The sequence below is a fragment of the Argentina anserina genome, chromosome 7, assembly GCF_933775445.1.
Source record: "Argentina anserina chromosome 7, drPotAnse1.1, whole genome shotgun sequence".
NCBI classification, from domain to species: domain Eukaryota; kingdom Viridiplantae; phylum Streptophyta; class Magnoliopsida; order Rosales; family Rosaceae; genus Argentina; species Argentina anserina.
The window spans coordinates 9,121,735-9,137,250 of NC_065878.1; the positions used below are offsets into that span (position 1 = coordinate 9,121,735).

At 36.1% G+C, this 15,516-nt stretch overlaps 3 protein-coding genes across 7 annotated transcripts; 2 read left to right on the plus strand and 1 right to left on the minus strand.

The window, feature by feature from the left end:
• Window positions 1–3,748: 3,748 nt before the first annotated feature.
• Window positions 3,749–5,743, plus strand: LOC126803535 (rust resistance kinase Lr10-like). The gene is made up of 3 exons (XM_050531324.1): window positions 3,749–4,469; window positions 4,559–4,588; window positions 4,698–5,743. Exons 1-3 carry the CDS (start codon window positions 3,749–3,751, stop codon window positions 5,741–5,743), a joined length of 1,797 nt encoding a protein of 598 aa, XP_050387281.1.
• A 311-nt stretch (window positions 5,744–6,054) lies between these two features.
• Window positions 6,055–11,180, plus strand: LOC126801774 (UTP--glucose-1-phosphate uridylyltransferase-like). Of its 3 annotated transcripts, XM_050529234.1 has the most exons (13): window positions 6,055–6,558; window positions 7,307–7,379; window positions 7,593–7,650; window positions 7,749–7,795; window positions 7,889–7,948; window positions 8,677–8,709; window positions 8,905–8,942; window positions 9,024–9,099; window positions 9,180–9,365; window positions 9,469–9,570; window positions 9,913–10,003; window positions 10,587–10,658; window positions 10,786–11,180. In XM_050529234.1, exons 1-9 carry the CDS (start codon window positions 6,263–6,265, stop codon window positions 9,252–9,254), a joined length of 756 nt encoding a protein of 251 aa, XP_050385191.1. In that variant the 5' UTR covers window positions 6,055–6,262; the 3' UTR covers window positions 9,255–9,365; window positions 9,469–9,570; window positions 9,913–10,003; window positions 10,587–10,658; window positions 10,786–11,180. The 3 variants fall into 3 exon arrangements, with proteins under 3 accessions (XP_050385191.1, XP_050385190.1, XP_050385192.1); XM_050529233.1 differs by lacking the exons at window positions 9,469–9,570; window positions 9,913–10,003; window positions 10,587–10,658; window positions 10,786–11,180 and having other exon boundaries at window positions 9,024–9,322; XM_050529235.1 differs by lacking the exons at window positions 9,024–9,099; window positions 9,469–9,570; window positions 9,913–10,003; window positions 10,587–10,658; window positions 10,786–11,180 and having other exon boundaries at window positions 9,100–9,276.
• A 409-nt stretch (window positions 11,181–11,589) lies between these two features.
• Window positions 11,590–15,156, minus strand: LOC126801766 (8-amino-7-oxononanoate synthase). 3 transcript variants are annotated; one of them, XM_050529225.1, is made up of 12 exons: window positions 14,893–15,156; window positions 14,716–14,819; window positions 14,522–14,629; window positions 14,171–14,409; window positions 14,033–14,074; window positions 13,836–13,923; window positions 13,420–13,553; window positions 13,158–13,246; window positions 12,514–12,664; window positions 12,343–12,411; window positions 11,791–11,921; window positions 11,590–11,751 (listed from the first exon to the last, which is right to left on the minus strand). In XM_050529225.1, the coding sequence occupies exons 1-11, from the start codon at window positions 15,116–15,118 to the stop codon at window positions 11,795–11,797; spliced, it is 1,377 nt and encodes a 458-aa protein (XP_050385182.1). In that variant the 5' UTR covers window positions 15,119–15,156; the 3' UTR covers window positions 11,590–11,751; window positions 11,791–11,794. The 3 variants fall into 3 exon arrangements, with proteins under 3 accessions (XP_050385182.1, XP_050385183.1, XP_050385181.1); XM_050529226.1 differs by having other exon boundaries at window positions 11,590–11,921; window positions 12,514–12,658; XM_050529224.1 differs by having other exon boundaries at window positions 11,590–11,921.
• Between the last annotated feature and the right edge of the window lie 360 nt (window positions 15,157–15,516).

Genomic DNA, 15,516 nt, shown 5'->3' on the forward strand with positions numbered 1-15,516 from the left:
TTTATATGAATGGTTTACGTTGAACAGATTTAATTCATTAATTGATTTAATCTAATTTTAATACCTTAACGATAACCGAATTAGATGAAAATTTATAGAGATGATCTTGAATCACATACCTAAATATTGAATCACTTGTGATGAAAAAAATTGACCGAAAAATGTGCTAAAATATATATAAGAGCAAGAAAACAAGAACAAGTAAACCATAAGATAGACTTTACAAAAAAAAGTAAACCATAACATAGAATAGGGCTGGCCGGCAAGGAAAAGATCGAGCAAAGTTAATAGTGAACATACAAGGGCAAAAGAAATTAATTTTTTAAGGTAAAGATAATAAGTATCAGGTCATATAATCGTTGATGCTATGCTAAAACGAAACAATATGGGAGAAAGTTTCATTTGAGCTCAATAGTCAAATGAGGCTCGAGTATTTTTCTATTAAACGGAAGACCATTTGAATAGTTTACCTTAGTTGAATACAATCTAAACCACCGTACCAGAAGGGTTGTGGACTTGTGGTAGCCTTGCACGGTTAGTTAAGAATTGGCGTGCATGACTCTTTGTCAAGGTTCTAAAAAACGCTAGGCGGTAATCGGACGGACAGCTAAAAACCAGCGCTCAGAGGATTAATCTGCCCAAATTTTGGGCGGCTAAGGGTCTTCGGACGCCTAGGCGGCCCTAGGCGGTGATTTTTAGAACACTGCCTTTGCATATGACGAAATTAGGAGTTGAAGGGAGAAACTTTCATTTGAGCTTAATAGTCAAATGAGGCTCGAGTATTTTCTATATTTTATTAAACTGAAGACCATTTGAATATTATACCTTAGTTGAATACAATCTAAACCACCAGAAGGGTTGTGGACTTGTGGTAGCCATGTACAATTAGCAGTGGCGGATCTAGAAATTCAAAGTTGTTTAGGCTAATTTATATGAGGACACCAATTTTTTTTATTTTTAGGGTGTGGAACCCCATATGAGTCTCATCCTCACGCATTTTTTACTTTCAATCAAAACATAAATCGGGGGAAACATAAAACCAAACCTCTTGAATTGAAAATTACAGGCATCAAAGTGTTATATGCAACAATAAGCTACTTAAAACGTACTATATGAGACCCGTTCAATTCAAACTCTCCAATTACAGAATCATTATTAGCAAGTTCTTTTTCAATGTAGAAGATGAAAATGTTCTCTTCATTGTTGCTGTAGAAATTGCAAAGTCAAAACAAGACAAATCAATCTATAAAATCATAGAAAGAATGCTGATTTTTTTGTCTCAAAATCTATACAAATGTTGTGTTGGCAAATCTTGGATCCATCTGAATATCTGTTAGAAAATACTTACACTTCATATCTAAAACAAGTAACTCATATGAAGTAAAATCAGCAAGATAGAATCTCAAAGCAAGATTGTGAACATCTTAACTTCTAAATGATTGAAAGTTATCATGTGGATCAAATGTAGCACTAAGAGCAAGAAGATCCACATAATCATCAGGAAATCTACTATTTGACTATGTCAACTGAAAGTTAATCACAACATAAAATACATTGACTCGATAAAATTGCTCAATTGTGATATTTTGTTCACAAGCCCTTATGTCTTTCTTGTAAGGAGCATATTTATATCTGGAAAAGAATATCATACTCACAACAAAATGATATGATCTTTATACTAATAGCATCGTGACCATTATCTCTCATATCTTGAAGTTTTGACTTTGTGAGTAAAAGAAAGCGGAGAGCATCCCTATGTACAATATACAATGGCTCTCAATCATGGAGTTTCATTTTAATCTTTCATTACTATAGGTCCCGTAATTGTCTACTTGTTGGTGAAGTAGAGTTAAAGATAGACTCAACTGCTGACTAGCTTACTATTTCAAAGTTGCAAGGTTGAGTGCCTCTGCTAATTAAGCTTAATTTTATTCCGATATCATTGTATTGCTATGGTGAATTGGTGATCACACTTATTGATTTATTTGAGATTTCATCTAAACTCCTTACATCTATGCCAATGAGAAAACCCTTAATTGTCTAACACTATAGTATTCTTAATTAGATTATGAATCAAGACTTCACATTCAGACATCAATATGCGTATACATTATATGTGTTGATTATTAGAAGGTTAGATTATCCATTAGAACATATTTATTTATTACCTGAAAGACTATCCTTAAGAGTCCCATTTGCTACATACTTATACACCAGCATCTGCTCGCCAATTGAAGCAGCAACATAAATGAAATTATTTGGGAGGTCCAATCCAAATCCTAATATGAAGATGAAGATGGTAAACAAAAATAGAATATCAATTTACAAACAAGAACAAGAAGATTGAATAACAACTCACCCAAAAACCCAAATATCAATTACCAGTTCTTCTTTGATACAACCCTTCGTTGTCTCTACATCTTCTTCTTTGTAAATCCATGATAACATATTCAATCTATTTCCATCAATGATTCATAGAGCTGCCTATTTCAATGTCAAAAAATAGATGAGAAATTTGAGATTTGGAGCTCTTAAATTTGAATAGGTGTTATGGATTCAAAATTTTAACACAAGTACTTGTATAATTTTGAGCCTAGACGAATAGAGAAGAGTAAAATTGAGGTTGTTAAATTGTGGAACTGGGTGCAGGCCGTGCAGCAGAGAGCTAAGTCTCTGAGTCTTCAGTCTTCACTCTTGCGGGGAGTTGCGGCTTCAATTGTTTTGATTTTTTAGATAGTATATATATACTTAGTTGATCGAGTATGATGAATACAAAAATTATTCGAAGAATAACTGCGTTTTTATTAAATGATATATGCCCCTCATATGTAAACATTACATAACAGAAAACCTAATTAGGTTATAACACACACAATGGTAGAATAATAATTTTCTTAGAACAGTACTAGTGTTTTTTTTTCCCAAAATTTCGTATGGGCTCAAGCTTGTACCGCATAGAGCCTCCTTACTACATCCACCCCTAACAGTTAGTTGATGGCTCCAAGCATAGAGCTAAAAAATTTCTTCGTCACTAATTCTCCTTTTAGATGTTATTTAGCATTTTTATTTGAATATATGAATCTCTTATTAAAAATAAATGCTTTTTTTTTTAAAGAATTGGTGCGCATGACTATTTGCATATGACGAAATCAGGAATTGAAGGGAGAAACTTTCATTTGAGCTCAATAGTCAAATGAGGCTCTATATTTTATTAAACTGAAGACCATTTGAATATTATGCCTTGGTTGAATACAATCTAAACCACCAGAAGGGTTGTGGACTTGTGGTAGCCTTGTACGGTTAGTTGATAGCTCCAAGCATAGATCTAAGAAATTTCTTCGTCAATAATTCTCCTTTTAGATGTTATTTAGCATTTTCATTTGAATATATATATATATATGAATTTCTTATTCAAAAAATAATTGTTTTTTATAAGAATTGGGGTGCATGACTATTTGCATACGACGAAATCAGGAGTTGAAGGGCATCTTTTTCTTTTCTTATGCTTATTATATCTAATTTGTGTTGAATAGCACAAGTGCAGGAAACAAGGAAATTATTTTGAAAATCAGGTGCGCGCGGAAGTATAACACGAAGTATACATAAGCATTCATTGACCTAGCTAGTTATTTCCATCGTAATGTACTGATGTTACCCAGAAAATTATTCAATTATTTATATTCTCAGTTTCTCAGCATATATAATTCTTCAGTGCTAGCAATCAATGTATATGCATGATCCTTGGAAAATGTCTCTCATTTTCATATACTTGCTATTTGAACTAGCAAATGTGGTGCATGGAGCAGCCTATGTTGATAAAGATTGCCCAAAAATTAGATGTGATCCCAGTGGCCCGGCCATCCAATTCCCCTTTCGACTGGGAGACAGGCAACCCAGCCGTTGCGGTTACCCAGGCTTTGATCTATCATGCTCGGAGGACAACCAAACTATGCTCGAGATGCCATCGTCGTCAACCAAGCTATTTGTTAACAGGATCAAGTACGCATCTCAGGAACTTGAAACTCAAATACATGACCCAGATGGTTGCCTTCAGAGACAGCTTCTCAACATCAGCTTATCGTCTCAATTCGTATATACGCATTGGACAGAAAATTATACTGTGTTCAGTTGTCCATCACTTATAAGTAAAAATCGATCTTCGATTTTCCGCATGTTAAATGATTGTCTAGTGAGATTGAACCCTTGCGTCGGTGATCGTAAGAATAATCATTCTGTGATTTATGCGGTGAGTAGTGATTGTTATATTGATTACATTCCCCTGGTGTCTTGTACTAAGATGCATGACTATATATCAGTTCCTATGTTGGACACAACTGGGAAGGATAAAACACTGAAGCTGAATTTACATTGGTCCATACCATCATGTGAATATTGCCATAAGTTAAAAAAGACATGCACAAGGCGCACCATCTATAATCGTGAAAAACAGAATGAAATTCAATGTAAAGGTATTGTTTTCATACGCTCCATATTTTTGATATTGTGTGTGTGTGAGTGAATCATAATATTAACTGTATATATGTTCCCTTACCTGCAGGTACAAGCGGGCTAGACTTCATGGTTATAGGTATGCCACCCATTTACCAAATGATGTTTTATTCATTTGGAAGAGTATCTTTATAGGCATCTGTTTTTGGAAAATAAAATAAATTTTTTATTTTTTTATGTTTCTGTAGGTATTTGCACACTTTCTGTTGTAGTTATAGCAACAGGAATTATTGTGATCTATGTCTATAATTCTAGCAAAGAAGAACAAGAAAATAAGGTGAGAGTCGAAAGATTTTTGGATGATTATAGAGCTCTCAAGCCAAGTAGATACACATATGCTGATATTAAGAGGATGACAGAAAAGTTCAAGGAAAAGTTGGGGCAAGGGGCTTATGGAACAGTTTATAAAGGAAAACTTTCAACTGAATTATTTGTTGCAGTGAAAATCCTGAACAATTCATATGAAAATGGGGAAGCTTTTATCAATGAAGTGGCAACAATGGGTCGAATTCACCATGTCAATGTGGTTCGCTTAGTTGGCTTCTGTGCCGACGGATTCATACGAGCTCTTGTGTATGATTTCCTACCAAATGGTTCACTCCAGAGTTACTTAACATCACCAGATGACAACAACTCCTTCCTTGGTTGGGAAAAGTTGCAAGAAATTGCTTTAGGTATAGCTAAAGGAATAGAATATCTTCACCAAGGGTGTGACCAACGAATCCTCCATTTTGATATTAAACCCCATAATGTTCTGCTTGACCATCATTTCACGCCAAAAGTTTCCGACTTTGGTCTAGCCAAATTGTGCTCTAAGGATCAAAGTGCAATATCGATGACCAAAGCAAGGGGGACAATGGGCTACATTGCACCTGAGGTTTTCTCTAGAAACTTTGGTACCGTGTCATACAAGTCAGATGTCTACAGCTTTGGAACCTTGTTACTTGAAATGGTTGGCGGCAGGAAAAATTTCAAAGTGATGGAGAACTCTAGTAGCGAAGTCTACTTCCCAGTATGGATCTATAACTTATTAGAGCAAGGGGATGACCTACGAATCCATTTGGAAGATACAGGAAATATTGAAGTTGCTAGGAAACTTGCAATTGTGGGTCTATGGTGCATTCAGTGGGATCCAGTAAATCGTCCCTCTATGGTAGCTGTAGTTCAAATGTTAGAAACAGAAGGTGGCAATCTAACCATTCCTCCTAATCCTTTTGCCTCAACTTCGAATTGAAAGAAGATGAATAATATGTAAATTTCCAATGTCCATTTCATACTCATAAAGATTGTTGTGGTAAAGGACGTATACTTAGATAAGTTTTATTTGTTTGCAAATAATTTTATCAAATAGTTACGTTCATGTACAATGTGCAGTTGTGTCAATTTTTAAGTCTTATAACGTACGTATGCTAATAAAAGTGTAGACTGTCATTAATAATTAAAATCAACCGGTTGAGATTGATCCCAATACAGCTGAGTATCAAACTCAGAACATATAAGAATTTTAGAGGACACTATAGCAAACACTTCCAGAGAGAAGAAGAAACAAAGAGCAAAAACCGGATATGTGCTTCCTGTTCGGCGGCGAGCCCTATTGTCGTCGTCGGACAGGTCTTGTCGACCCTTTGTGGTTGTGGTGTTCCCATCTCCTTCATTGAGGTTGGAATGAGATTGTGGCGGCTGTAAGGGAGAGGGAGATCGGATCGGTGGTCGGATTTCGGAAGGCTACTCGCTGGATTGGTCGACGGGAAGTATGGGCGCGGATGTGGTCTGGCTTTTGCGAGCCCGTGGTGGCGCCGCTGGGGGTAGACCAGGTTGGTTCGATCTGGTTTGCTGCTTCATTGTTTTGTACATATCCAGAATATCCTTGGCGTGGCAACTTTGGCATGATGAAAATGGTGGTGATTCGACAAGAGTGGAGTGGTGGCGCACTGCGGGATCCGGTGGTAGCTACAGTGCCGGTGGTCTGGGCTGCAACGGCGGTTTCCGATCTCTCTGTTTCCATAAATATGAGTTGGGTTTGGGCCCGATTCTTGGGCCTGACCCTAGGTATTTGTTTTATTAATTGTTGTTGTCTTTTATATTTTTCCTTCGTGCGTCTTTTGGTGCATAATAAGTTCCTACATTATTATGTAGGCGTAGTTGGGTCTCGTGTTTAGGGTGTGCATTCTTAGTGCTTGTCTGCCCTAGGTAGACGGCGAGTTCCTTGCTTCGTGAAATTGTCGTTGACAACTAGTGGCAGGTTGAGACTAAGTGTCATTGGATTTATTTTCCGACGACAACATAGTTGGAGAGTTGTTTTATTAGACATTAGAATGTGTAACTGCTGCTTCATCGTTATTTGGGTTACATATCTAGTGATCTCTCCACTATGTCACGCTGTATGAAAGCAAATAGAGTCGCTATTAATGTTATACTTTTTGCTAGTTGGTGTTTTGTTGATTACTTGTTTGTAGAGATGTCTGATATTATTTCAGGTCTTTGTAATCAAGAGTTTAGGCTTCAAGTTCCCCCTTGCATTCAGCAGTTTTATTAATGAATGTTTGCTATAATTACCAATGTTTTAAAGATTTTTGGATGATTAAAGGAAGTAATTTTGAGTTCTTTTGATTAGAGATAGTTGATATATATTCCTAAAAGGCTTCTTATAAACAGCATCTAGAGCATCTCGCATTTTGGTTATGCACAATCACAGACCTTTGTTAATCATTGCACTTTTATCAGTTACATTAGTTTTGTGCCTATGTGAAGGTCTCCACACTTTTATTAGTTACACTAGTTATGTGCCTATGTGAAGGTCTCTCTCTGGCCTTGGAGCAGTATTGCTTTCGCTTTTGAAAAATAGAACCCTTGATGTCCTATTATCAAAGGTACATATTTTTAATCATCTCTGAGCATGCATATTGCTTCTTGCTTTGTTTTTTGTTTTGTGTGTTTTGATTTCTTTTTGTTGTTTTGTGTCCTTATATTCTCTTCATATTTTTAATTTATTCAATCATTCTAAGAATACGATGTACATGAGAAATCATGGCCAAATTTGATCAAATGTATACTGGACTGAACTTGATTTGCTTCCTTTTTAGGGGAAGGAGTATGTTCTTTTGGTTGACTCAGATAATGTGGCTGCTAAAATCGACCCAAGTATCCTTGCTATAGTTTTCTTTTTATTTTGTCTGATGTTTAGTTCACTGTAGTCTTTGATGTTCCTCTATCATTGTGCACCTTAAGTAGATGTTCAGAAATTTTAAACCATCTGGTTGAGAACAAGATAGACTGTTGTATGGAGGTGAGAAAGATGATCTTTGTATCTTAAATCATCATTTGTGTTCTAGTCTGTATATATAATAACTATTCGTCTATTCCTTTCTGCCTCCTTCAGATCACACCCACATCCTCATATGATTCGGATTCAATTGGTTCACGATCACAACAGTTTGAGGTAGGTATTATTATTATATATGGCTCTATTTTACTTTAGATCTCCCGTCTGCCCATTCTGTATGTGTCTGGATTGTCAATGGTAGTCTCCTTGTTACCAGCTAAGTTTTTGGGTTTATTTTAATATAGGTTTAGCTTAGTGATACTGTCTGCAATGTTTAAGATTTAACTTAGCATTTTTCACTGGGTCCAATTAAATTATGAGACTGAGAGAAGGTTGAAAGAGATAGAATCAACTTCATTTGTCAGCCTTAGGATGAAGTGTTACACAACTCTTTTTCATCTATCCATATTTGGAAGTTGTGCCATATTGTCAACATGGGTTCAAGATCATGCAGTGAAAACCATATGTTATAACGCAACCTGCATATTTTGACTGATTTTTTATGAACAATTATTTTGACTCAGTGATGAGATTGAGCAAAGTAACTGTGGGTTTGTTTGAGTTGAAAAATAACTGTTTGACATCTTTAATATGTGTATGGGTATCCTCTATCAAGTACAGCTTGGAAATAACTTTGCAACATGATGTGGCCTACCATGTATAGATGCTGAGCAAAATGTATCTAGACCAGACAATTGTTGTCAATAATCTTTATGTTCAAAACTGAAATGCTCTATGTAGTCATTAATAGTTATGTAATATTATTTTACAGTCATTTATGTATATCTGTTATCTATTAGTTATAACAATAGTTGATTAACATTATTAGCCATAACATGATGCAGCTTGCAGAAATAGCTCAGACTTCTGTCAGAGATGTAAGTTACAATTCTTTTTTGTCATTTGTCCCCACTTATTTGGTTCAATTTTGATTATATGTCGCTTCTTTTATATATTATGGTGAAAATTATACATGGTATATTCATCACTCAATTTTTCTTTTATATCTAATTATCTATCATGAATTGAATCCTCTCTTTCTCTGGTGTCATGTGTTTGTTGATATATCCAAGTCAATGGAGAGATTCAAACTTGTCGATACTGGCAGCTTGTAAGTGAAATATTGACTGCTGTACAATGCTTCTCAATCACAATATTACGAATAACTTAACCTTTATGCTATACTATATAGGTGGGTGAATGTTAAAGCCCTTAAAAGGCTTTTGGATACAGATGAAATAAAGATTGAAGATATATCTGTTTCGAAGGTACCAGTCTATATCAACTTTTACAGAACTAATTATGAGCGACAGGTAATCAATGGAGACAGGTACTGTGTTCTTTACAGGAAACAGAATCTGATTTAGTTCTTTTGCAAGAATCAGCAGTTGGTTCACCAATACGGGTATTTATCACATTATAATAAATACTTCTCGTGCCTTCCATCAATAAATTCAAAAATGCTCTTGGTGTCAAAGTTCCTAATTCTCAATTTCTTTCAATGAACAAAACATCAGATCTAGTTCTGCTAAAGGTATGTATCTACTTTATATTTTTGTTTTGACCTTTGTATAACAGATGCTCTGGAACCTTGATTTGATTGCTACTTTCTTGATCTCATTTATGTATTTCCGCAGTCAAATCTTTATATGTATGATGATGAAGGGGGTATAGTTTGGAATATAGCTAGAACCAACCCGGCAAATCCTCTGATCGAATTAGGGCCTGAATTTGATAAGGTAAAGATTTATAATTACGATTGCCATCATTTAATATTAGGCTCTTATCACCTAATCATAATATTGTAAAAATAAGAATTCAGTTTAATTAAGAAAATAGGAACCCTTTCAAAAAAAAAAAAAAAAAAAAAGCAAAAAGGAAATATTTCCACTATGTCAGGTAGTTACGTTTGTGCTACATTTTATTTCTAAATGTAGTTTAATGCATTGTCCATGTGCTTTAAATTTTCATTTTTGATTACATTGTAAAAGAAAGGTTTTTTTTTGTGGTTAATCTGTAATTTAACCATCCTCCCAACAATTTGCTTGAATAATAGAGATTGGAATTTGTATTACTTCCAGGTGAGCGACCTTCTAAGTCGCTTTAATTCCATGCCTGACATTATTGACCTGGATAGCTTGAAGGTCACTGGTGATGTTTGGTTTGGAGCTGGTATAACTCTCAAGGTATTATTAAATCTCTCCCAGTTGGCTCATTTATCCTTAACTTATGGTTTGGCCTTTTCTCTCTGTATTACTTTGTGTTCTGGATTGTTATTTCTGAGCATCGAGGGGTAACCCTTTGTCTCTCTGATATCATCAGTAAGAGATGTCATCAAAGTTCACTTATTTGGAAAACATGTCAATTAATCCTGGTTCATGAATTTGAATCAGAGAAGGAATTGAGGAATAGCACGAGAGCATGCATTTTTTTTATTTTCCCTCTTGAGAGTTTTCAAGTGTTCACTCTTGTTCTTTCTCAATTCCTTTGTGGCTGGTTTTAGTGCATACTTGGGTGGCAGCTTTAATGATATGCATGATAACCACATTATTTGTGCACAGTGCAAATACATACATCCACAGAGTTTAGTCATTCATTTGGTTAATACATCATGATATAATGGGAAAAGATGTTGCCATCCATCTCTCTTCTAAGGTTTTCATATCATTTACGCAACACACACACACACACACACATATTTTCCAGGGGTTTCACATATAATTTTTTTTTTCTTTTGGTTGATTTGATTCTCAAGGGGAGAGTGACGATTCATGCAAAACCCGGGATGAAATTGGAAATTTCAGATGGAGTGGTAATAGAGAATGAGGTAAAAGCCACTAGCACTAATTTTGTTTTTGTTTTTTTTTTGTTTTGTTTTTGGTTTTTTTTTTTCATTTCCTTGTTTTGGTAAATAGTATTTATCAGCGATAATCTCAGTCTGCTTTGGTTTCTAGGTCATCGAGAACCGGTCAGACTTTTGACCTTAATATTAAGTAGCTTGGGAAACGTTCAAAATGAATTTAGAGAACTAACCCTTGTAGCGGCTTCCTCTCAAGACAATGTAGGAGCTATTGCGTTTTGCCCCAGCTACAGCTACTGGATATCTATTTACGGGTGTTGTTATTGTGTTGCGAGAGAGAAAGGGAGATGGAGAGGATTTGAAGATCAGTCGAGTACCAATTGATTCTTTGGTTGTAATTTAATTTTGATTATGTTGTCCCACAGAGAACGTGGCCTAAGTAGTGAAAACTACATGGTATTTCACTCACCAAAATTGTAATCTATATATTTTGTAGTTGAATACAGAGCAATCTTCACTTCATTAAGGATTTACTTTGGTAGAAACAAATTACAAGTGCCTAAGATGAGTTTATAAATGTTTGGAAAGAATAAAACAACACTACAACAGTAATACAACGACCAAATTGTGCACTCTTGAAAAGGGTTTTGATCATCCCTGTAGAGTGGCTAGAACGCAAGACAGTTGTAGGCATCTAACCTCGTTTGCTCCAGCCACTCAGTTAATACCCTAACACTGAAGATATTTAACACACCGTAAGGTTCCTCTTTCATTGTTCCTATCTCTGATTCAACCACGAAATAAGGTATTTAGTTAATTGCTTGATCGAGCTCTTACCCTTTTCGGGTTGTGTTGGTTATCAAGCTGGAAGTTGGAGGCAAAACTCCAAGATATCTTGAGAAGTTGAAGTAGATGAATTTTTTTTTTGAAAGGGGTTGAACGTTTCAGTTGAAGTAGATGATTATATGAAAGTAGATTACACTCATTACAGTGCGGGGTGTGAAATTTCCCGAAAAGTTCACATGTAAAATTCTTTGACAGATGTAGAAACTGCCCACCTCATACGTCAAATATGGGTCTATTATCGAACATTAATTTAACCTTTCATGAAGGCTAAGGCCACTGCTGACAAACAGAACAAGATTCGAGAAAAGAATCAAAATCTAAAGCCTTGCATATCCATTGGAACCATGGATGTCGATTTCTTGGAAATTAACACATTTGGAGAGTGCAGTTGTGAACCTCTCAATATCAGCCCTTGTGTGCGTTGCACATAAAGTCACTCGTAGCCTGGAGGACAAGCATGAACAAGATGTGTAAGGGCTGAACAGAGAAACAACACATTTGAACCCAACCATTCTGGAGTGCAAAGAAGTACAGATCAACGTTTGCCTAAGCATACTTTTAGGCCAAATTTAGTTAGTATCATTTAACATTTGATATCTAGCCAAAGCAATATAGTTGTGGATTACTTTTTGCATATTCACACTGTTAATCTATCTACAGAATATGGTACAGGTAAATCTGTACAACTGCCTGAACATAATCTACAATCTAGACTAGACCCAGATACGTTGTCAATTTAGTCAAGGGGTTAAAACTTTTTCTGACTAGAACAAGGATGATGAATAAAGAACAATATGCAATTTCGTCAATCCAAGCTTGCAAGTAACAATAGCCAAAAGGAAAGTCTAACGAAGATCCTACAAACCTGCATTTGTTGGGTGGCACCGTTGGCGGTCTGATTGCAGTCACATGGAAACCAGATTTCAACAAACGCCTGTTCCATGATGACAAATTATTGTTAGACTAGTCGGTTAAAGGTGTAAAATAAGCATCATACAAACAAGTATAACAGTGTTTTTGGGGGAAAAGAGAGAACCGGCTCGCTTGCAAAGCCTTCTCTTCACTCCCTACGATAAGAGATATTATTGGACTGTTTATCGGAATTCCAGTCAAAGCACGAAAATCTTGCACCCGATTCCAAATTGCCCTCCTACGCCATGTTTCCTTTCTTGCAACAATAACTGCAGCTGCAAAGTTACACTGTTTATTCTTAATAATAGTATGACAGGAAAAGGAAAAGGCTACAAGCCTATATTACTGCTAGAGTGTAATGTAAGAAGAACAGCACTGTATTATGGGAAATATCTAATATAGAGCTTCACTGAAGGGTACAACTTGGCGTGAGGCAAGATCAAACCTACTTTAAAGTTTGGCACATTTATGTGATGATCTTATAAGATTATTCTTATTTATCTAACATAGATTTTGTCTTTGCAATTTTAAAAATGATATCACATGTGAACTGAGTTTCTTACCCAAACCTTGAATTTATAAATGCTAAGAAAGCTACATTATTGCCTATTATCAGTTTCTGCATACTAACCATTTTATGATAAATTCAACCACCCAACTAGTGTAAAATGAAGCTAATAATCGAAAAGTATCAAATGTTTAGAAGGAACTCATAATTTAACTATTAAATTCCAAAATTCCATCAAATAACAAATTCTTATGACTTACCATGGGCCGCAGCAGCAATCGGTAATGGTGTAGCAGTTGAAAATATGAAGGAGCGTCCTCGTGACTGTATGAGTTGCTTCCATCTTTTGCTGTCAAATGGCATGAGTCCATAACCAGACATCTAAATCTCTACCATGTTTGAAGAAACTTGATAAGCCAAGTAAAATACCGTTTTCATTTATATTTGCTACAATATAGACCCAAGAATGACACTTTCAGCTATTGTTTTCTAAGCTAAAAATATCCATGAACAACTGATTACCTGCATGCAATGAACCCGCCATGGCAACCTGCAGCCTTACTCAAAGTGCCAACACATATGTCAACATCTCTGTCACAATGGAATTTCTCAGCCACTCCACCACCATTTTTTCCACAAACAAAGGTTCCATGAGCCTGAATAAAAAAGATTATCTTTTTCACTAATATCTTACACTTTCATGAAAGTTTATAGAAAAAATAATAAATTCAATCAATAGGACTAGATTATCCTCCTCGTGGAATTGAAGAATCCATTAGCACTACAATCACAGTATCATGGTTTATCTTCCCATAATTACAATGACTTTATTCAAACATGTTACCATCAGAACTATGTATGTGTCTGGTAGTACGTACAATAAAGGCTTGAAACACTTGAGAAACAAATTTAGTTCCAAATAACTCAAGAGGACTTACATCATCAATGACTAACAGAAAGTTATGCTGCTTTCGTAGCTTCACCAGCTCAATCATTGGTGCAAAGTCTCCATCCATACTAAACAAGCTGAAGTTGAAAGGGCACATGCAGATTACAGAAACGCTTAAAATAAAGATGAAACTGATCCCAACTGATATGATAGTATAAGGAGCAGTACTACAATAGGATCAGTTACCTATCAGTCACAACAACTTTCTTCGGCATTGTGCAACTGGATCTGTCAAATCACAAATGAATCTCTAAGCTATGGGCACAATCAAGTACGGATCCAACAAAAGACACACAAAGAATAAAGCAGAAGTTCAAGACCTACAACAATGCCTTAAGGTGAATCATGTCACAATGTCTATAGATGAATATCTCTACAGATTTTTGTCGTTCAGCAAGACGAATACCATCAATAATTGACGCATGGTTCAGTTCATCAGAAAAAATCGCAATCTTTTCATTCCTTAAGGGTGTTCTTCCAGCAGCCAAGAGAGAGCCAACATTCCCCAAGACTACCATCAAGGCCATATTGGCTGCAAACCCTGTAGGACAAAGAAGGCAATCCTAGTGGATAGATTTGAAACAAAATTGTATTAGTTTCAAGTAAAATACCCAACATTAATCTAACAGAATATAATCAAAATGCAAAACAGTAGAATCAAACGTTTTAGTATACCTCTTTCTTCTTCAACTCAGCCAAAGATGACTCCAGTCGCCTATGGTATTCGGTATATCCACAGATCAAAGCAGACCCCCTTGGGCCCATCCCATGTTCTTGAGCTGCCTACTTCAAAAACACTAACTCTTATAACTCTGTCCGAAAAACATACAGCACATGAAAAAGCCACAAACCAATGTAAAACATACAACCTTAGCAGCAGCATTTCCAATCGTGGGATGTGAACTCAGTCCCAGATAGTCATTCCCGGAAAACAACAACAGCTTCCTGAATTTCAGGGTATCCCCCTCATCTCCTAAAAACAACCAAAACTCAGTAATAACTTCCGAACTGATAAAACATATAAAACTAGAGTAATATGATTATACCGGAACTGGGGATGTCACTGAGCCATTTCTGGAAAGTTGACTCAGGAATGTGGACCTCGACGGAGGTTCGGTCCCGGGGCTGCATGTCGTGGAAGACTTGGAGGTCGTCTTCGACAGTGGTGGTTTGTGGGTCATTGCGGAGGTAGATGGGTCGGAGAGACCGGAGGAGTTGGAGACTGTCGAGCTTGTGAAGGGACTCTTCGACCCAGTTGTCCCAGGAGCTCATTGTTGTCTTTGATTTTGTAGAGAGAGAAGAGAAGAGAAGAGCCGACGGGGGTAGCTAGATTGTTGGCAAGTGCGGAGGTTCGGGTTTTTATATCACGGATTGGTTAAACTGTTACACTTTCGCTGTCGAGTTTGAGTCAAAGTTGAATAGTAAATTCTACATACGACGGCTTTCCCGATTCGTAATTGATAACGATGTGTCGGTACCTCTCATTCGTTGGTTGCTCCGATTTGAGAAATTTTATGGATGATTTCCATTATATTGATAAGTTACTTAACACAAAAGTTGATTCTAATTCTATTTTGGATCACTTTGATTCGTTCGGTAATGCTGAATTACTGATGATGAGTAGAATGAGTATTTCCTCGTGAGGTAAAATAAAGAGTATATTTGATGAT